Genomic DNA, 22,961 nt, shown 5'->3' with positions numbered 1-22,961 from the left:
GTCATGCACATGTGCCTGGAGCGGCCAGGGCCCAGAGCTCCAGCCTCCTCTCTAAGTCTGCTTGTAGAAATGACACAAGCCCAGTGAGAAGCAGAAATGGAAGGAGCTGTCCTGGTGTGGAGATCCTTGTGCTAATCATAAAGGTCTTCGTGAGGAGCTAACAAATGCCACTATTTCTCAAGCTTATTCAAGTTGGGTTTCTAAGCTTGCTACTAGGGTCCTAATTAATACAGGGAATTGCAAAGGAAGCTTTTATAAACCACTGCAGTGCTCTCTGGGAATGGGGTATGGATAAAATTGGTCTATTAGGAATTCCATAGCAGTCCAGTGGTTAGGATTCCGCACTTTCACTGCCAAGGGTACAAGTTCAATCCCTGGTCAGGAAACTAAGATCCCACAAGCCAAGCACTGTGGCCAAAAAAAAAAAAAAAAAGAGGTCTAGAAAAGAATCAGTCTCTGCTGACAACCAAAGTTGTCCTCTTCAAATGGTGAGTAGGTTGAGCAATTGCACGTGTGACGGGAACACTGTCCAGAGGTCACTGAGTACGTTCAGCCTCTCCGGGGACTAGTCTGGTGTATTACCCAGGGACTAGTCTGGTGTATTACTCCGGGTAAACTGAGACAGGCTCTGGTTTTATAACTTCAAAGATGCCCACTTGGGCTTCCCTGGTGGTGCAGTGGTTGAGAGTCCGCCTGCCGATGCAGGGGACACGGGTTCGTGCCCCGGTCTGGGAAGATCCCACATGCCGCGGAGCGTCTGGGCCCGTGAGCCATGGCCGCTGAGCCTGCGCGTCCGGAGCCTGTGCTCCGCAACGGGAGAGGCCACAACAGTGAGAGGCCCGTGTACCACAAAAAAAAAAAAAAAAAAAAGATGCCCACTCAACCAAGGAACAAACTGAAAGGCCAGCTCAGTCTACTGTCTTATGTGATAAAAGGCAGGGATACCTAGATTTGAGGACTTCGGTGAACTTCCAGGGGGATGCAGTTGTTCTGGCTCTCTCTCTGAATGTGCAGAGCGCACGCAGGCACACGACACACGGAGACGCATGCTGAGTGCCAGGCACCACTCCATTTCTCAGATCAAGCTCCAGCTTCACCACAGCTTCTCGTCCCCGTTTTATCCCCAGCCTCTCGTCCCCGTTTTCTCCCCTTCACTCCCCACCTCTAGCTTCTTTGTCAGTATTACGTCAAAGTACTTGACTCCCTTATCAATATTAGCGGAAATTAAACAAGGATTTAGTACCTCCAAAATTATATTATACAATTTATTATGTAATTTAAATACACAGTGTAATTAGTATTTAAACAATCTATATATACATAAACATTATATATATATATATATATACATATGATGCTCCAGAAAACCTGAATCTAAAAAGGGAAAAAATCCATTTGATTCACTCAAAGACATAAATGTGGAGTAAAAACTTAAAAACTCACAACTTACATGCTTAGGGAATGTGATTTCTGTTTAGTTGACCTGTCTAGTCGATGGGTTATTTTTTGAAAAAAATTCCTAAAATGCATTTTTTTAATGGCCTGGCCTATCTTGAACATAAAGTCTGATAACTGATGGTCTGTACTGGGAGCTCCCAAATAATTACATTCTGCTACAGTCGGCAGGTTTTTTTAAGCACATGTCTCACTTTCAGAGTCCTACATACAGTACATCATCTGTGACCTTATCACAGCTGGTGTTCTCTAATAAGGATTTCCTATTCACATTTTCCACTTCACCACTGAGCATCACCGTCTGCGTCACATTCATGACCCGAGACCAGCAATATCACCAAAACCAGGGAACTTGCTAGAAATGCTGATTGATACGTGTTCCTGGCCCAGACCTGCTGGCCAGTGTCGGGCCCAGCAATCTGCTTTAACAAGGCTTCCATCAGAATCAGATGATTCTGATACATCTAAGGCTGGGAAAACACTACTACAGAATCCTCACCTGTTGACACTAAAGCAGGGGTTCTTAACCTGGGATCTGTGATCCCCCTTAAGTCAAAGGCAAGTGTGCATTTTCCTGGGGAGAAGCTGCAGAGCTGTCAACTTTCTCAAAGGGATGGTAACCAAGAAACTTGATTCTACGTTGAATCATCAAATTCAGCAGAATTCACTTCTGCAGACACACACGAAGCCAAAATTTCCTCCAAGCCCTGTAATATCACTTAAGCAGCCGAGGCACAAGCAATAAGAAAACTGCGTTTTTTACGTTACAAGAAAGGAAATTTTGTGTATCTGCATGATACACGTTTTCTGAAAAATCTCTTCTGCGTTGACATTCATACACACTCTGGTCCATAGGCTGAGTCAACAAGGTCAGAAAGGCAGGCAAGATGAGAAACCATCAAGTTTACTGAGGAGGAAGAGGACTCAAATGTTTACCGACTGCCCACCACACACACTGTACCAGGTTTTACGCACTTTACAGAAGTGAGGTGTGAACCTAAGTTCTATTTATCTAACAGAACAGCGCTGATACTGCCAGCTAAGCCTCCGTTTTAAGTGCTCTTGAAGTACAAACTGTGGAGATGACAGCAGAGGAGCACCTGAGCTCACCTTCTCTCACGAGCACAACAAAATGACAACCAACAGCTGAACAACCGTCGATTAAAACGACTGGCAGCTACCAGAAGAAGACATTCTACACCCAAGGACATAAAGAAGAAAGCACGAGAAGGTCGGAGAGGCGCCCTCTCGCCACCACCAAGTCCCACACCACCTGAGCGGGCGACCCCAGCTAGAGGACACTTACATCGCAGAGCCTCGCCCCCGCGTGCGCGGAACCCCACGCCAGGCTCCGCAGCCGGGTGTCTGGCATCGGGAGGGGCCCCTGGCATTTGGCTGTGAAGGCCGGCGCGGCTCGGTCGCAGGAGCCCCACAGGACGGGGGGAAGGAAGAGGAGACTCCGCTCCGGGAGGGCGCACGCAAGCTCCCTCGCGTGACAACGGCATGACTGCACAGCAGCCTGAGCCCGACCTACCTGCGGGTCTTGGAGGGTCTCCTCGTGAGGTAGCGGGCGTCTGCGGCCCTCTCTGGGGTCATAAATGCTGCTGGCAGACATTTTGGGTCCTCGGTCCGGGAGACCTGGTCCCACCCAACAGCCTGCAGGCTCCAGCGCCTGGGCGCCTTAGGTCAAACCACCCACAGGGCGGGCACCCAGCCCCACCCATGAGCAGACAAGCCGCCTCAACTGGAGGCCAGGGCCACCTCCACACACGCCACTAGGCCTAGACCCAGCCCCGCCCACCAGCGGGCGGGCACCAGCCCCCCCACTTCCGGGCACCGGCAGAAAGCGCGCGCAAACTTCTAGACGAGCCTCGGCCACTAGGGGGCAGACGGCAGCGGCCGGGAAACTACTGAGTCTGCAAACACAGCTCACTACCTACCCTGGTCCTGCACTGGGACACACAGGACATCTCCCACAGAGAGCCACTTCTCCCAGGTCGAGAAACGTAACTAAGCTACTACGTATGGGTTGACAGAGGCTGATGCAAAGACAGCACACGCAGACCCGGAAGCCAGAGGCACCAGGGACAACGAGGGTGCCAGCGACTCCGAGAATCAGCAGAAACAAAGGCAAGGCCTGGAGTTTTCACAGATGTGGAACTGGTGAATTTATACAGATATGGTGAATTTCGATATAAATTTAGTAGTAAAGTGGAGTAGCCAATCTACTGGAAAGAGCTCAAGTAATGACTGTAAAGATGATCCAAGAACTCAGGAAAAGAATGGATGCACAGTGCGAGAAGTTCCAAGAAGTTTTTAGCAGAGTTAGAAAACATAAAGACCAACCAAATAAGAGTTGAAGAATTTAAGCACAAATTGTGGAACCAAAACAATAGATCTCTGCCCCAGGAAGCATGCCAATGTGCACTAACATTTCCATTTCCAAAGACCTAAGTGTGCTGCAACATTAGCACATGGGAACAACCAAGCAATTACCACTCTACTTAAATCTTGGGTTGAGCACCATTCGGCCAGCATCCCCACCACCTGGTTCCATCACTGTGTAAAACTTTAGATCGTAAACCGTGTTCAGCAATTACTTGTCTAGACGGAAAAAACTTTTTTGGTATTGTTTTTAACACAACATAGCTAGCTTTCAAAAGTGGTACCTAATTTTAAAGCACCAAAGCTGTCACTCAAATAAGATGTACTTGGCATAATCAGCTCTAAAGTAAGGATATCACTACCTTCAGTAAGCATTAACGCTGATTATTTCTCAGAAAGCCAAGTGATACCCAGCTTGGGCTGCACTAAATTTCACAAGGGCACATAGTCTTCATTCCCTCCTAAAATAAACCTAAGTTGATTGACCCCTCACACTCCTCTAGCCAGTCCTTAAGTTTTCCTGGGTCCATTCCTCTCTTGCCAAGCTGTCTGCCCCTTGCTCTTTCCCCACCTACAATCCCTCTGACTGCCCCAAGTCCATCCCCCATCTGGGAAGATGCAGGACAGAAGAGTGTTTCCTAGCTGCACGGTCAATTACTGACGAATCACCACTATACTGTTTTGGATTTGGGATCCTACTAGGAAAATGAACCTACCAACACATGCTTGAACTGGTCATCCCACTCCACCTCACCCCCAAAAAGCATGCAGACTTGTCACTGAAAAAAGCACAGTTTATGGTTCAGAATCACAAACCTGGAAGGTTCCTGAGGAAGCGTCCTTTAATGTGCAAGGGACCTAGTCTGATGTTCTTATTTTACAGATGAGAATACTGGAGTTGAGATGTCATGTGGACTTGCCCAAGGCTGGCAGCTATCCAGAGGGAGAAACTAGAACCACACTCCAAACTCTTCCCACTACATCCCAACCACCACAAAACCCTGCAGTTAAAGTTTTTAAGAAAAACAAAATGTCTAATACACAGAAAAGGTCTCTCTACATTCAGACAGAATAAAGGCAACCGGTACAACGAGAAATGCTCAACACCACTAAGTACCAAGATCTTTATTCTCAGGTCTGATACTGAATCTGTGGCTGCAGATAATGTCACTATTTTTGAGAATAAAAGGTCCCATTATCTTCATTCTTTGCAAGTCTTCAGCCACAAAGTTATACCTTATTCCCATAACAAGATAAGTGAATCAGGCTGGAAGGGGATTCAGGAGGTACACTGACGATAAAAGCAAAGGGGAACACACACTTTTACAAGCATATTGTCCCAGCTACCCTGAAGGTTACATTTCAGATTAATTTACAAAAGTAGTGACAGAACCATGATTTCAGTGAAAATCAACACAAGTTATACCTTAAAAAAAAATCAATTCAGAAATACGAAGTCAGGCAAGCATGCAAAATTCAGAGTATTAAAAAATGCAAGGGCTGGTTGCCCAAACAGATATATCCCTCAGAAAAAGGGATTTGAAAATGCTGAACAGAACCAAAGGAATCAGAAGCTGAATCAGCAGACCAATTCCCTCATTTTATAAATGCAGGCAGACATTAACTAGCGAAGCTTACTCAGCTAGATTAAGGGTGTACACAGATCTAACTCCTGGTGCTATTTGCAACTACACACATCTAAAATACAAGGAGATAAATATCCGGAACACATTAGGCCCACTGATTCAATCAACGGTGGGAGTGAAGTTACTATAGCACAGCAGCACATTAGACATATTTAAGAGATTAAATGGAAAGAAAGAATCTCTTAAAGATTTTAATGCTCAGTTTTAATACACAATCAAGTTTCCACCCAATCATCTGATGTACAGTGAACTGTACTAGCTTAAAAGAAAAAAGTGCATTCTTGTTTTCTTCTACACCTTTTTTGGCCTATCTTTCAAAACTGAGCATTAGGTATTTTTAATGTAAGTAATGTGATGTTATATATGTACATTCTAATTGCACGTTTTAGGAATAAACAAAATCCGTATTTCGGTAACTGATAGTGTATTTATAAAATCAAAACCTATCAAAATACACTTTTCACTGAGAAAAATAAATAAAACAGACAAATGGATCTACACAAAGTAAAAATTAACTTTGGTAGATTTCAGTGTAGGACAGTCCATAACAAGCTTATTTGCCCTTACTCCCCCAGAGCTGATCATCTTCCAAGTTAAGATTCTAAAAATATTTTAAAATTGAGATTATTATGTTGACATTTATTTCTCATTCCACATCATCTTCAGCCAAGCTCTGAGCACTTACAATTCTCTGAAAGAGAAAAGAATTTTTAATTTTTAGAAGTATGATAAGCATTTAATCAGGATTCTAAGTTCAACATAAAATGCTCTTTGTATCAAATCTCTGGATCAAATCTTGCTGAGGTTTACCCATACTGAGATATCAACATTTAACACTTCATACATTGTTTTTATCTGAGAAAATAATGATCATTGTCAGTTCCATCTCAAAATTCAAGTCAACAAAGGAACCATAACATTATATCGTGTTACATGTTAGTCAATTTTGTAACTAAAACCAAAAAGAATTTAAGATCTCTTTTCACTCCCACAGGAACAAATACCAATTAGTGCTATACTGATCATTCTATCCTCCAAACATTTCCCTTTTCTGCCTGTAAATGGTCACAGTCATTATACAAAGACATCATCCTCAGGTCAATTTTCCAAAAGCACTATGCTATGCTGTCTTTCAAAAGACAGATAATCTTAAGAGGATTCTGACAACTGACTGGGAACCACATTAGTCTAAAATAAAAAAGATTGAAACTCCTTGGTTTTCCAACTCTTTCCCTTAAATCCTTTTTTTTTAACATCTTTATTGGAGTATAACTGCTTTACAATGTTGTGTTAGTTGCTGCTGTATAACAAAGTGAATCAGCTATACGTATACATATATCGCCTCCCTCTTGCGTCTCCCTCCCACCCTCCCTATCCTACCCCTCTAGGTGGTCGCAAAGCACTGAGCTGATCTCCCTGTGCTATGCGGCTGCTTCCCACTAGCTATCTATTTTACATCTGGTAGTGTATATATGTCAGTGTTACTCTCTCACTTCATCCCAGCTTACCCTTCCCCCTCCCATGTCCTCAAGTCCATTCTCTACGTCTGTGTCTTTATTCCTGTCCTGCCCCTAGGTTCATCAGAACCATTTTTTTTTAAGATTCCATATATGTGTTAGTATACGGTATTTAGTTTTCTCTTTCTGACTTACTACACTGTATGACAGACTCTAGGTCCATTCCCTTAAATCTTTAGGACCCTTTTCTTTTCAGTCCCTTTCCAATCTAGATGAGTAAAGACTAGTTTAAAGAATTGTAAAGATGAGTTTAAAGAATTAACCAGTCATTTTACTAATTTTTAATTATATCAAAGATGAAAATTCATTTAATAGACATGATATTCCAAAAAGTAGATTCATTCGAGCTCCTTGAGAAGGATTTAAAATGAGTGGAATGCATTTTAATTAACTCCTAAGTCATGCTTAATCTCTTATTTAAATGAGATGTAGTCAAATAGCTCCAAACTTGAAGCCCACCTCAGCAGCAGCAGAGACACTGGGGCCTTCAGACAAGTGAGGTCAGAGGGAACCCAGAGCCCTTTATGACCTGATTTCCAAGCTATGCCACCTTGGCTCCTCTGGCCTCTGCCAGGCCCCTTAACTGCATGCGTGGTTTCACACAAGAGGCAGAAAGCTAGGTTCAGAAAGTAACTGGGAATGGCCTGAATTTGATGATTTGAATACTAAGGCCTGAGATTTAACACCAAGAGACATATTTCCTAATCAACTTCTTGGGCACAATCACTAGATTTTATGCCCCCTCATTTGGATGCTTTTCTCTTAGGGAAGAAAATGTCAAGCACTGACATCTCCTGTACTGTTTTCATTACACGGAGGAGAGTTTCATGATGCCATCATGCTCACTAGGCTCCTTTTAAAACGCCAATGTCCCTAAACATTTAAACTCAGATTCTACTCACTTATTTCATAACATTTCAAATCTTTACCTGACTAATTGTTGGGAGCTTAGTCAGAAGCATCTGGAACACTGGCGGTGGAAGAGTTTGCTGCAACACTTGCAGTAACTGCTGTGGCTGTCCACACACAGCAATTGCATTTGTCAGATGGTCCACACCCTTCTCATATTCACCTGGAAGATTTACATAAACATAACATGAGACTGGAAAAGCCTTTGCCTTTGTTCAAAATTCAACCCTAAAGTCTTCACTGTATCTCCAAGTGAAAATGACCAAAAACATTGTGCAAGTAAAACCTAGAAAATATAGTAAGTACACTCGTATAGCTGATTAAGAAGCCATGAACAAGAATGAGTCAGATTATACGTACTGATATTGAATGGACTCCAACACACATACAAAGGGGGGAAAATAAGATATAGAAATGTCCAAAAAAAAAAAGAAATGTCCAAGTTTTTACTATTTATATACTAAGAATACATAAGAAATTGCTAACAATGAAACAATATTTTCTATGAGAAAAGAGAACTGGAAGATTGGGGGCCTGAGGCAGACAGGCCCAATTTCACTTTAAGCTGACCCCTTATACTGTATGAATATGACTACATGTAAGTAGACACCCTAAAGGCCTTTAATCTCTCTGAACTAGTCATCACTGCAGTCATCCTCTCTGCGGATCCAACAGCAAACAATGCCAGACAATCCTGGATACATTTACACATTTACAGGACCTCAATCGCAGTCAACTTGTCACCTTGAGCTTCCTTCACACGTGATGTTGCTACAACTTTTGCTGACCTGATAGCCAGATATCAAGTGGTATGTTTTATAATACCAACAGCATTGAAAGCATCATATAATCCTTTTATGACATAGCAGAGGAAGAACAAACCAAGTGTTACAAGATGGAAGTCGCCATTTGGAAGAAACACTGCTGTGTTGAGCAGAATGCTCTCCCTTTCCCCAATACCTAGGCCCTCCCTCTCAGGGAATTCAAGGTGCAGCCTGAAGGAGACGTGAAAATGTCCCCCTGATTGGTAGCTAACTCATTTTCTGTTGTAGACTTTTTCATTGGTTCTCCTACTCACTGATTTTTAATCTTAGTTTGTTGGCAATTTAATGTAGAGACTGTGTCATTTGTTAACTCTTTCCGTGAAACTAAACAAATTCTGATTATGTCAAGAAATTATTTCCTGAGCTTCTGGGTTGGTGAATACATCAAAGTACTAGGAGGGTGGCACCTCCAGAAGGCATGAAGTCCCCCACCCCCTAACCCTATGCATCTCTTCTATCTGGCTGCTCTTCAGTAGTATCATCTATAATAAACCAAAAAAATAAAAATTAAATTAAACTTAAAAAAAAAAAACAAATATAATAAACCAGTAAACAAAGTTTTTCCAACCCCTGAGTAAGAATGTGACCAAATAAGGGACTAAAGACTGGTAACTGAGAAGGAACTGCCTGCTACCTAGCATTTTCACTTCATGTATTCAAACTGAAGAAAGCATTAACTCTACAAAGAAGCATTAAAAATGGAAAATATAAGACTTAGGTCTTCCAAATAAGACGGGACTTCCATCGGGGACACAATGGCTCCACTGACTTGGAAATTAAGATGCCACATGGTCACTGAATCCTCATGCCACTGAACTTACAGGCGGCAGACGGGATCACACTGTTGTCTGAGGATATGAATTCCGATTATTAAATGGAAATAGAGTGGCTATACCAGAGTGCTATGTGTAGAACACAGGGGATCCTCTGAGACACCTCCTAAAACTTCTAAACACACTGGAAACCACTCATCAACAACCACAGCAATTCAGCGCAAGTGAAACAAACCGTTTCCTCTCTGCCCTTGCAGCTTCGATCCCATTCACATATCCTGAGATGAGATCTTGCTCAGCAAATCGAGTATGCTTATGGAAGACCCCTGGACGAAGGAGGCCTTGCCAAGCAATGAAACTCACTGTCTAAGCTGCTTATGCTTTCTCGTGGCTTACTTTCCCCAAATTCTAACCACCTGAGTCTTCTACCTCGGGCTGGGCTGGTAGATTCCACCAGAAGAAAAGGCAGCTTGGCAGCTGAGTTAAGTATCCCTCTGGGTGTGCTGGGCTGAAATGGGACCAACATACGCCTGGGAAAAAGAACAACTCTTCCCTACCCTTCCTTGACCCCCCATCCCCCTACCACCACGAGTTAACTTTTCTTTTCCATCTGTATCTAAAGGCTCAAGACAAATAGACAGATGCCCACAGTACATGGATCTCCAATATAACCCAAGCATATGCTCTATCCTTAGACACATATCATTACACATGCTTTTCTTTTCGGATATTAAAGTAATATAATCATAGCCTCTCAAATGATCCTTATGAGGATTTAACTGCTTTACCTTGCCCTATGATTAAACTTCATATTTTTCTAATACTGTGAAAAAAGTCAATTATTTCCTAGCAAGACATTTCCATTTTAATTTATAAATATTAGCAGCTTACTATACCAATCAAATAAAAAACAATTACTGCCTCCCTTACCTCCCTCAAGAATTATTTCTTATGAGACAGGAGACATGATAAAATGTATTGATATCACTTTGCCTTTGTTCAAAATTCAACCTTTAATTACTCCCCATTAAAAAAAGGGGAAAAAAACCCCCCACAAATGACCTGCATCATGTAGTTCAATACTATCTAAATCTATTATAACAGTGAGAATAAGAAAAACAAGTTGACACTTGATACTGTTTTTATTAATGACAGCAACTACTTCAAAGCTACTTTGAGATAAAAGCTAATTTGACAATAAAATATTTATAAATACTTCTGATCAGGTAAATTAGCCTTCCACCTTCTCTGGGACTTATTATCTTAGCCATTCCTTCCTGTAAGTACTAGAAAAGACCTGAAGATTAGATGAAGGAGTTGAGGGAATTATACTCCCAGATATTCTTTCAGTCACAATTTATATATTACACTATGACTGTATTCTCTAAAGAACTTAAAAGCAACCTCATTTGTAAAGATTACTTATTGTCCTCCTATTATTAAATTAAATGTCTCATATTATTAAATGCCTAAAAACTTGTCTTGAAATATTTACAGTATCTTTTAAAAAAATAGCCACACTAGGGCTTCCCTGGTGGCGCAGTGGTTGAGAGTCCGCCTGCCGATGCAGGGAACACGGGTTCGTGCCCCGGTCCGGGAGGATCCCACATGCCGCGGAGCGGCTGGGCCCGTGAGCCATGGCCACTGAGCCTGCGCGTCCGGAGCCTGTGCTCCGCAACCGGAGAGGCCACAACAGTGAGAGGCCCACGTACAGCAAAAAAAAAAAAAAAAAAAAAAAAAAAGCTACACTACATTAAAAAAGCCCCTCATCACCATAAGTTTATATTAGTGTGAAGAATTTTATCTTGTTTCCTAGTCTTTTAATGAATATTAATTACCTTGAGCTAGTAACTCTTCACCAAGCTGTATTTCTTCAAGGAAGAATTTCTGAACGGCTTCAGCATCTTTAAGGTCAGGTAACTGTTTAGAAATAGACTATTTAGTAACTGATACCAAAATTACTCCAGGGATATAAACAATACAAAAAATCATGCCACTAAAAAAAACTGAATAGTTCATTATGAAAACTGACAAAAAGAAATTCACTCTTCAACAACACTCGCAAGGATTAGAGGTTAGTATCTACATTCAAATAAATGCAAGAAAAAATACTTTTTGATCAAACTGGTATTTGTTCTTAGAAAACTGTGAATCAAACCTAAAGTAAAAAGTAGAGTACAGGGCTTCCCTGGTGGCGCAGTGGTTGAGAGTCCGCCTGCCGATGCAGGGGACACAGGTTCGTGCCCCGGTCTGGGAAGATCCCACATACCGTGGAGCGGCTGGGCCCGTGAGCCATGGCCACTGAGCCTGCGCGTCCGGAGCCTGTGCTCCGCAACGGGAGAGGCCACAGCAGTGAGAGGCCCGCGTACCGCAAAAAAAAAAAAAAAAAAAAAAAAAGTAAAGAGTACAAATATCTTTACCATAAAATATGCACTTTACAGGAAAAAAGACACAGACCTACTAGAGAATGGACTTGAGGATATGGGGAGGGGGAAGGGTAAGCTGTGACAAAGCGAGAGAGTGGCATGGACATATATACACTACCATACGTAAGGTAGATAGCTAGTGGGAAGCAGCCGCATAGCACAGGGAGATCAGCTCGGTGCTTTGTGACCACTTGGAGGGGTGGGATGGGGAGGGTGGGAGGGAGGGAGACGCCAAGAGGGAAGAGATATGGGAACATATGTGTATGTATAACTGATTCACTTTGTTATAAAGCAGAAACGAACACACCATTATAAAGCAATTATACTCCAATAAAGATGTAAAAAAAATGCACTTTACAATTTACACTATTTTTTGATGGCCATTATCATAGATTTTTATATAACTATAATCAATTTGTTCTCTTCATCCAACACTGTCTTGTATAGATTTTACATGCATCTATAAGGTTAGCTATTTTTAAACAGCAATAGAACATACCATCGAGGAATATATGACTGCATAATAACGATCTATCTGTTGGGCATTTGAGCTGCTTCTAATTTTTTTGCTATTACAAACAAAGCCTTATTTAAATAATTTTTCATTTCTGCGTTTTTGTTTTATAGTTTGTTACATATTACCAGATTGAATGATTATGGTAATGATTATGGTATGGTGATTATAGCCACAAGCTATATGCATTATCTTTTTTAAAAATGTAAAACAAGTATTTAAAAAGTCCCTTTTTATTTAAAAACCTAGACTTCTATTAATGGAAGTTTTTAAGTTCTCGATTATTATTATATACGCTCTTATTACCAACATAGGTGAAAAAATTTAAATTTCTAAAAGTGGAGGCATCTTTCATTGACTACCCCAGCATATGGCAAGAATATGATTATACGTGAATCTAAAAACACACACTGATGCACATGGCTATACAGGCATATCTCACTTTATTGTGCTTCACTTCCTTAAACTTCTCATATAATGTACTGTTCCCCGTGTCAAGTGAGTCTATCGGTGTCATTTTTCCAACAGCATTATTTTTTAATTAAGGTATGTACAGTTATTTTAGACACGATGCTACGCACACTTAATACAGTATAATGTAAACACAACTTTTATATGCATCGGGAAACCAAAAAAAAAAAAAATTCACGTGACTCGCTTTACTGACGAAGTCCCTTTACTGCAGTGGTCTGGAACCAAACCTGCAGTATCTCTGAGGTATGCCTGTAATATATCCATTTTCCTAAATCCTTAGAAAGAAAAGGCTACTGAAAACATAATGAAGATATTACGTATTTCAGAAAGGTAGTTTGGAGATAATGGGAAAACAAAGTGGTCGCCTCCAAGTTTCACCTCACTATTAGCACATCCAGTCAGTCAGCTGTGTTAAATTACTCAAATGTAACATTTATTGATTTAATTTTTTCATTGCTTCAACTTGCTTTAAAAAGAACAACTACTGACCCAGTAGGTCCAAGTGCTGGGCATCCAGACAATGGAACTAATTTCAATAAAAAAGAAAAGCTGTAGGCACAATGATTAACATTTACTTTCTTAATTTACTTACACATGTCACACAACATTTTTTTATAAAGCAGATAAACCTATGTAGTTATTAAAAATAATCATGAACACAGGATCTATGAAAAGAAAAAAATGAATAAGATTTATGTCTACATTTACGTATTACAAGGTAAAAATTTGACAGGTGGTGGGATTCTGGATCAGTGGGTGTGAATAAGCTTATGTAATTTTCAAAATGAATAACGTGGCTCTTTTAAAGAAAGTTTGTAGGAAGGAAAATTAAATTAATAATAAATGTTTTATTCTATTATTTTGGAGCAGCTAAGTGAGAAAGTTTGAACTTTTTATTATAAATGTCTTCTGGGGCCTATCATCTTACCACCCCTTAAATATTGATCGCAAACTAAGTTATGAGCTATGATGGCCCACAAAGGGAAAATAAGGAAGGACTGGAAAATCTGCAGTTGAACAGAGTTAATAAGTACTCTTAAAAACAACAAATCATATTTTAAAACAGAAAATCTATGTCTGATACCAATTAGCATTCTCAAAATACACATTTGAAGTAGATTGTAGAATAATTGTTTCTCTAAAAGAGATTATTACCTTGGAAAGTCCAGCTCTCTCCTTGGCAAGCTTCTGTTTCTTTCTTCCTGCAAGAAAGCAATATTTTCCTTTCATCATTATTAAAATGAGAATCAAAGGAAGTCTAAATGCTGTGGCAATCATTCATTCTATTTGCAAAACATGCCTGACTCAAGCTCTCTTCTTGTGATTTGTCAGGGTCATAAAAATAGTTCTGGTCAATGAGCTATGGACAATAGGACATTTCTGGGCAGGAGCGCTTTCCTTCCCTCTCAGGCACCAGGATGCGCAGTTTACAAGATGGAGACAGTTCCAGCAGCTGGGTCTCTTGAGTAATTATCATAAGCAAAGCAAGCCTCTCCTCCCACCTTCAACCTATACAGGACATGAAACACGAACAAAATTCAAGCCACTGTTGTTTCAGAGTTTATTGCTGAAATATAACAGACTGTGTCTTTACTGACTTTTGAAAACTACCTGGCATTCTTAAATAGGGAAAAAAACAAAACAACAACAACAACAAAAAAAACCCAACAAAACCCCCAGCATTTGACAGTTTTCTTAAAAAAAAAAAAAGCATAGTTTTTATGCATTTGGCAAAAGTAAGAGGGAAGAAGGGTAGCACTCAGAAATGATTCTTAATTCAACTACTGCCAGCTAGTTAAGAAAAAAAAACCCTCTGCCTAAAGTCTGTAAGTTGTTTTGGGTTTTTTGTTTGTTTTTTGATATGAAATAGCAATACTACAAATCTCAGGAGTAAGTGATGTTGTTTAAATCTGTTAGCCAACCCTTAAAACCAAATCAATAATAGGACACTAACAGTATTTTAAGTTGTTGTTTAATTGTACACCCTGTGTTGGCACAACGAAGCTCGGGCTTCCTTTATATCCCAGATCTTCCAGTGACTAGCAGTGTGACCTTGGGCAAGTTACAGTTAACCGGTGTCTCTCCTTCTCTGTATTTGACAACTGGTTTATGAACAATACCTGCTTCATAGAGTTGATACGAGGATTAAATGAGTTAATGTATTTTTAAACAGCGCCTGGTTGGTATCCTGAGATATAAACATTCAGTGTATTGAGACGGTGCAAACGTCCTCTTAAAACCTTAAAGCATTCTATAAATCCAAATTTCAAATCATGACTAAAGAGGCAGTGACCTGTTTGCCTAAGTGCAGACAGATGGTTAATTTACTACAGTCAGGGAACCTTTTCTTATCTACACTTAAAAACTTAAGATAGGTTTAACCACACCAGTGTCTCTGGCCAACTCTAGCCCCCAGATTACATAAAGTGCTACAAATCTAAGGCTTAAAAACTGTCTTAGCACTGTCAACAAAAAATATAGGTTAAAGCTATCTTACATATTATTTTGAAGACTGCCTATTTTCCCCACCAGCTACCTTTGCTAGGTGTTCATCACTGGGCAACTGTGGGGAAACAGACGCATAATATATTCTACCTCCAATTTGCTTAACTAAGGGTTTTGTTCAGCCCTCTTTAGGCAGAAAATAATGACTGATAACCAGACTACATTAACTAATTACTAAGTATCACGGTACAGCCTAGTGCTGGGAAGGTACTACAACTAGAAGAGAAAGACTTCACAGAGGAATTGGACATGGAACACTTGGATGTTAAGGGTAAGCACCTGTTTTAGATATTACATGCCAGACACTATTCTAAATGTTATTAATTAGTTTATTTTATCCTCATAGTAACCCTATTATCATCGCCAAGTTACAGCACCTCAGAAGTAAACCTGGAAAGTTTGTGGAATAAATACAATATGCTAAGTCAGAATTATGGAAAATAACAAAAATGATAATGAAACAGTAGAAGGAAACTTAGTTTCCAAGCTTATAGGTTTTTTTTTTTAAATGGAGTGGAGAAGAACGCATGATTGTTGTTGAATGTTTGATAGTTACCAAATTTTAAGATCGCTTAGTTGCTTTAAATTTATAGCTGTTAAGATTAAAATTGTGGTTTAATTTATAAGACCATTAACTTGTATAAATTTATAGCTATAAGATTAAAATTCTGGCTTTACTTTTATAAGACAATTAACTTGTTGTATTATTTTCAGGGACAGTATCAAATAGGATCTCTGTGACAAAAGGACACAGAACACACTGAAAAACCGAAGAGATACACAATCAGCAAATCGACTCAGTATTTGCTAGTAATCAGTCCGAAGTGCTACTGTGTAAACCTAACAAGTTAAAACAGACTAAAAAAAACTCATAAAATATGAACTTACAAAAAGCCCCAAATCTAAATCATTCTTAAAGCATTCATTTAAATGAGAAGATTACTCAATATATCTTAAAATGATGAATCATTTTACACAGTGCTGTATAACGAAAAACATCTGTAGTTGGCACTATAATTTGTAGATTAATTTTCATTTATAGTGATTATTTAGATATAAATTATGCTGTAGGAGTTCTGGTAATCTGCTCTTACTAATATGGAAGGTTAAAAAAAAACTGAACAAATTAGAATCCCAGATCTAACCTCAAACCTATTTTAAACATCTTAAGTCTCTTTTCCTTAAAAAAAAAAAACACACACACACAAAACAAAACCCCAGAAACACTAATTTGAAAAACGCTGCCCTTTTATTATAGATGTAAATATTCTATTAGGAATTAGGCTAGAAAAACACGAAATTAAACTAAACTGAAATCAATTTCGCTCCACAAATACAAAACGCCATCAAGTTCTTAAAATCGGTCAACCATACAGACTTTAAACAGACTGCAAAATTACTCTGAATAAGGTTTACTTGGTAAAGAAAATATCAAATAATTATATTCATAAACAATCTTTAGCGTTCATCCATTACCATGTGCCAGGGGCACTGTACCAAACTCTACATTATACTATTTTACAACAAAGGAAAACTAAAGGTTGAAATCCCTTGCCCAAGGGTTATTCAGCTACTAATTCAAGCCTGACCACTTAAGTCATCAGGATACTGCTGAAAACTAGAAAAAAAATTTATGGATTGAGGATGATGGAAAAGAAATTCTGAAAATAACAGATTTCTCAATTTGTCCAAAACGATAGTTTCATGATTTCTTCAACCAAAAATTCATTTTCTCAAGGTTTAACAATAGGATTGTAGTGTTTCCAAAGGAAAAAAAAGGTTAATCCATTCTTTACAGAGCTCTGCATCCACGCCATTACCCCCCAGCTATTTCTAAAACTACAGGAAAATTATCTAAATTCCAACAGTTACACTTCCAGCCAGGATTTACAGGGCCTTCTCCATGTCAGGAATGGTGGCCGGCACCTCAAACACTTTAATCTTCACAAAACCAACTAGAGGCATTACCTGATTTTGCAAGCTAAGAAAATTAAGACTCAGCCCAAGATTATGCTAATCTGTGACTAACCTGGGCCAGGAAACTCAGTGTCTGAATCCAAAACAGCACTATTTCCATTACTCCACCTAACCATAAATAAAATAAATTATATCCATATCCCTTTCTTCCTGGGACATAAGAGAGCCAGAATCAGATACCATATTGTAGATGGTATAAGAGCGCTTTTTCCAGTAAGGTAGTCACTAGACACGTGTGACTACAGAACACGTGAAATGCCTTACTTTAGCTTAATTAAGCAGTAAATCATTAAATAGGATAATCACTTCTTCGTACTTCCTGGGCTTTAATAACTCACATATAAATTCTAATTTTACGAACTGTTTTGACTGAGCAACCCAGGTAAGTTACCAAAGTTATTTTTTAATGCAACAAATTTGCCCTTCTATTGCTGCAAACGAGCATTACCTCTGAAATTCAAAGATCACAAAGGTTTTGGTGACACGATTCCCCTCTTGTAAACCTCTCTTAAAAGATGTCGCAGGTATGAAATAAGACTGAGCCACAGAAGCAAAGCCCTTTGGACTCTCCTGCAATCTCTATAGCATTCACTCATATCTTGGAAGCCTTTAGAACGAAGCTACCAAGAGGGTTTAAGAATGCAACCTTATCGATTGAGAACGATACTGAGCTGGATTTGCAGATTTGGTCTCAAGCAGAAATTCGCAAAATACAAAAAAACCCCGCAACTTTCGAGCTAGAAATAGGTTTAGAAAGATCAACAGCAAAAAGGACCACAACCCCCGCCCTAAATCATAATACAAACGAATATGCATCTACACGCCGAAAGTGTTTGGGGAAAACAAAATGGGAAAGCTCGCCCCTCCAAAATGGAGGGACTCGTACGGGGCACAAGGGCCGGGAGCAGCCCTGGGAGCGCGCGGCCAGCGCCATCACCTTCCTCTGGCTTGTTCGTTCGCCGCCCCAGACCCGGCAGCACCACGCGGCCACCCAGCACGCGGCGGCCCGGCGAGGGGCAGGAGGGGATGGGGACGCCGGGGTGGGGTGGGGAGGCATAAGGCCCAGGGGACAGGGGACCCACTCACGTTCCCGCAGCCTGTTCTTGAAGTTGGGGTCACTCCGTCTCTTGCGGTCGAAGTAAATGCAGTACCCGATGAAAAGGGCCCCGCACACGCCGGCGGCGATGGCACTGTTCCGGCCCACCATCTTCTCTCCAACGAGGAGTGGGGTCGGCGGCCGCGGGGCCCGCAAATGACCCGTTGACTCAGAACTCTCGGAGCGGACTGCACCGCTCAATCCCGACGCCCGCCGCGAGGGACGCGGAAAGGCGGAGATGCGTCACTTCCGGCCCCTGTTGCCGAGGCCCTCGGGGATGTCCGCGGCAGTGCCTGAGCGGAGGCTCCCGCGCTGCTTCTGCGCCTGCGCAGGGGCTTGGGCGCCGCCGCCGCCGCCGCCGCCGCCGCTGTTGGCGTAGGAGTCGGGATTTTGCGGGAAGCCGCGCACTCCCGTAAGAGCCGCTGAGCGTGATGTAACCAGGGCGGCATGTGGCGGTTGTGCGCACACTCCAAAGCCTGTGTAGCTGACCTCCCTACTTGTGTCAAAGAAGGAAGGTCGCTGACCACAAATGCTTCATCTTTTTATAGAATGCAGGTAACCCGTGACTCTTGTATTTAATGGAATTTGCTTTTCAAGTTCAGTCACAATCCGTTGTGCCCCAAGGACCATAATCATACGATTAGTAGCTGGCTGGTCAGAAGAGTGAAACCATACGATTTCAAATGATGTTACAGTATAGCCTCAGGAGTGGAAGAAAATTAAATGGAGCGATTCCTGGGAAAGCGTAACGGGTAAGAGATTGAAGGAAAAAAATAGAAAACGTTGAGTTGTCAAGTTGTCATAGCCACTGAAAACATTATGTATGTAGTTTAAATTTAAAGAGGCAGAGGCGGGATCCTCTTAAAACCTTGGAGTGATAGGCCTGTGTTATTCATAGTGGATCCTGACCGTTTAGGCTAAGGAGATGGTTCCTGATGGGGTCTGGCCGGTTGGCTCTACTCTGTGTAGTTACACGTCAGTGTGCCGTGTGCTAGGAGGGGGAAGTTTCGGTCTCCACAGGGAGGGAACAGAAGCTCTGCATTTGGTACTCTCCCAGACCTCTCCCTGTGCCCCTCGGCTTTCCCTTTGGCTGGTTGTTTTTTGTTTTTTGCCCCACGGGACTTGTAGGATCTCAGGGACCAGGGACCAGGGACCAGGGATGGAACCCAGGCCCTTGGCAGTGAACGCACTGAGTCCTAACCACTGGGCCGCCAAGGAAGTCCCTGGCTGGGTTATTTGTTTCTATTTTGGGCTGTGTTGGGTCTTCGGTGCTGTGCGCAGGCTTTCTCTATTGCGGTGAGCGGGCTTCTCACTGTGGTGGCTTCTCTTGTTGGGGAGCACGGACTCTAGGCGTGCGGGCTTCAGTAGTTGTGGCTCGGGGGCTCTAGAGTGCAGGCTCAGTAGTTGTGGCACGGCGGGCTCAGTAGTTGTGGCACACGGGCTTCGTTGCTCCGCGGCATGTGGGATCTTCCCGGACCAGGGCTCGAACCGTGTCCCCTGCATTGGCAGGCGGATTCTTAACCACTGCGCCACCCGGGAAGCCCCCTGGCTGGTTTTGATTTATATCCTTTTGCTACAATAAACCTGTAATCGTACGTATAGCATGTTCTTGAGTTCTGAGTCCTTGCAGTGAGTTATTGAACCTGAGAGGGTAGTAGGAACCTCCAAATTAGTAGCTGGCTGGTCAGAAAAGTGGCCTGGAGACACCACCCCTCCCCCACATGTGTGACTGGTGCATGAGGGCAGTCTTGTAGGGGACTGTCCACGTAACCTATTTAGTTTGGCTCAACTCTGGGGTAGTTGGTGTCATTTAGTTATTGCAGGGGTACCTATGGAAACGTTTAGCTGGAGCTCCGAACCTAGTCCAAAAGCCTAGGAAAGCCCTTCTGCCTGGACCTGAGACCCTATAAAAGACTGGAAATTAGATCAAAGGTACATGTGCATTGACAGGACTGCGGTGGGGTGTGAAGGGGCATATGCACCAAAGCAAAGCAAATGATTGAGATCAGAGGATTGCACACAACAGGAAAAAAAAGCTTTTCCTTATATCCTGCACACATACAGATTCTTCCTATCCCAAAAAGTGCACCTCAACTGATACAGGTATGTCCTTAACCCCCGGGGTGTTGGGACAGAAGACTCACAAGGCCACACAGATGACATGAGGCCTCTTGGAAATTTGAGACTGTGTCCATTAGATTATGACTCTGAACAAAGAACATGCTGTTCTTCTGTATCCCTGTGTTGTATAGAGTAAATGCCATGAAAATGTGAGGTCACTGCTATGAGTCCAAAAAACGAGGCAACACATTTATACAAAGCACAGTTAGTGCAACACCCGTGCCTTTGAATCTCTCAACCACCCTACAGTTTTTAATACTTCTTTTTTTTAACATTTGTAAAATACCTATAAGCATAGAATCCTGAAACAGAAACAGCCTGGAAATCCCTGAGGCATGTTGCTTGTGAATGGAATCATTAATGGGTTGTGGAATGACCTTAGTGGACCATCACGTGTTTTAAATAAAATAGGATAAAAAATATCAGATGGCAACACGTGTAGTAAGGACCAGTACTGTCTTGTGAAACTTGTGTGTCAGTTAAATATACCAATGTTTGTACTGATCAGTGTAAAATTAAAGCTATTGCAGATCACAGTCGAAAAAGAGGGAAACCACTGACCTAGTCCAAGCCCCTTATTTCACCAATCAGGATATTTAGATAAAGAGGTTGAGAGGCTTGTCCAAGGTCATGCATGCACAGCCAGAGAGATGGGTCAAGAATCAGATGTCCTTACACCCCACTCCAGGACTCTTTACATGAAAACCTAAAGACCAACACTCTATGTTAAGAACACTAAAATTATATCTATTTATATACACTAAAAAGCATATAAATAAAATACACACTATAAAGAAAATACAATGAAATTATAGTCTATAGAGATAGTTTATGTAGTCTACAGATAAAGCATCTTTATATAAATTTAACTGGAAATATATGAAAAAACGTTCAAGAGCTATCTAGTGAAAAGTACTTACTGAACCCTACTTATGAAAAACAAGATTCTAAGCACCATAGAAGATACTAAGCATAAAATATCCAGTCCTTGGATACAGGAAAATGGAGCTCTTTCTGCTTTCCATAGAGCTACATTTTAAAGATCCATTAGGTTTTCCCTGTGCTATGCCCAAAAGACAGGATTTTCAAAATAATCACCAATAACTCAGTGTCCCCCAGTTCTCTTACTTAAGTAATAAGATGCGTGTATAACAGATCCGCCTACCTCAGATCAGGCCCCTGGTTTACCGCCACTCCTCCCTCCTGGATACAGGCCCAGCTCGGCAAGGTTTGTGGGAGGGGGCACCGGCTATATACCACGAGGTTAAATCCCAAGGAAAGGCAGGGGTATTCCTTCTCTTTGTTGAACTTTACACCTTGTGACTTCATTACCATACTTTTTCAGCAAATGTTTCCTTTAAACACGATTTTTTAAAAATATTGTTTCATTCTACTGAGTGATGTTAAGAATCACAAGTTTTGGGTTTCCCTGGTGGTGCAGTGGTTAAGAATCCGCCTGCCAATTCAAGGGACATGGATTTGAGCCCTGGTCCAGGAAGATCCCACATGCCGCGAAGCAACTAAGCCCGTGCACCACAACTACTGAGCCTGCGCTCTAGAGCCCACGAGCCACAACTACTGAAGCCCATGTGCCATAACTATTGAGCCTGTGCTCTAGAGCCCACAAGCCACAACTACTGAAGCCCATGTGCCATAACTACTGAGCCTGCGCTCTAGAGCCCACGAGCCACAACCACTGAAGCCCGTGTGCCATAACTACTGAGCCTGCGCTCTAGAGCCCACGAGCCACAACTACTGAAGCCCGCACACCTAGAGCCTGTGCTCCGCAACAAGAAAAGCCACCGCAATGAGAAGTCCGCGCACCACAAGAGTAGCCCCTGCTCGCCGCAACTAGAGAAAGCCCACGCACAGCAATGAAGACCTAACACAGACAAAAATAATAAATAAAAATAAATAAATTTATATTAAAAGAAGAAGAATCACGTTTTCCTGGGAGAATATTTTTCAAATTAAAAATAGAAAAGTAAAAATCTGCTTTATAGCCAATTTACCAAGAACTTTAATAACCAGTCTAATCACCAATTAAGAATAAGAAATCAGAGCAACATTTGATACAAAATCCCTGTCTGTTAGTTATTAGGTTGATGAAATAAAATTAAAACCCAAAACTCCACTTATCCTAAGTGCAAGAGGAAGGAAGAAAAATGAGTGGCTATTATATACCAAACCTCAAAACCTTACTTCTTAGGGATTATGATTTGACCTTAGATCAATCAGTATTCCCACTTTATTTAGATACTTTGTCTACATACAATCAGTATTAAGGTTACTTCATTTTTCTTTAAATTTACTCACTTTTAAATTTAGTCTCATCCCAA

General features: G+C 41.4%; 1 protein-coding gene across 1 annotated transcript; it reads right to left on the bottom strand.

The window, feature by feature from the left end:
- Nucleotides 1-4,935: 4,935 nt before the first annotated feature.
- Nucleotides 4,936-18,704, bottom strand: TOMM20 (translocase of outer mitochondrial membrane 20). Its single transcript, XM_079718407.1, has 5 exons — nt 18,492-18,704; nt 14,079-14,125; nt 11,348-11,429; nt 7,933-8,075; nt 4,936-6,177 (listed from the first exon to the last, which is right to left on the bottom strand). Exons 1-5 carry the CDS (start codon nt 18,610-18,612, stop codon nt 6,133-6,135), a joined length of 438 nt encoding a protein of 145 aa, XP_079574533.1. The 5' UTR covers nt 18,613-18,704; the 3' UTR covers nt 4,936-6,132.
- Between the last annotated feature and the right edge of the window lie 4,257 nt (nt 18,705-22,961).

This window comes from Hyperoodon ampullatus (genome assembly GCF_949752795.1).
Source record: "Hyperoodon ampullatus genome assembly, chromosome: 1".
NCBI classification, from domain to species: domain Eukaryota; kingdom Metazoa; phylum Chordata; class Mammalia; order Artiodactyla; family Ziphiidae; genus Hyperoodon; species Hyperoodon ampullatus.
Note: the sequence above shows the minus strand (reverse complement) of the source record. Positions and strands in the feature narration are given on the sequence as shown.

Bases quoted from the DNA above. Each gene is read 5' to 3' on its own strand.
- TOMM20 (XM_079718407.1), bottom strand. From the start codon at position 18,612: ATGGTGGGCCGGAACAGTGCCATCGCCGCCGGCGTGTGCGGGGCCCTT. The intron at 11,430-14,078 runs GTAATAATCTCT...ATTTCTAAACAG, and splicing joins AGAGAGCTGGACTTTCCAAG to TTACCTGACCTTAAAGATGC. The intron at 6,178-7,932 runs GTAAAGATTTGA...TTTCTCTTTCAG, and splicing joins AGCTCCCAACAATTAGTCAG to AGAATTGTAAGTGCTCAGAG.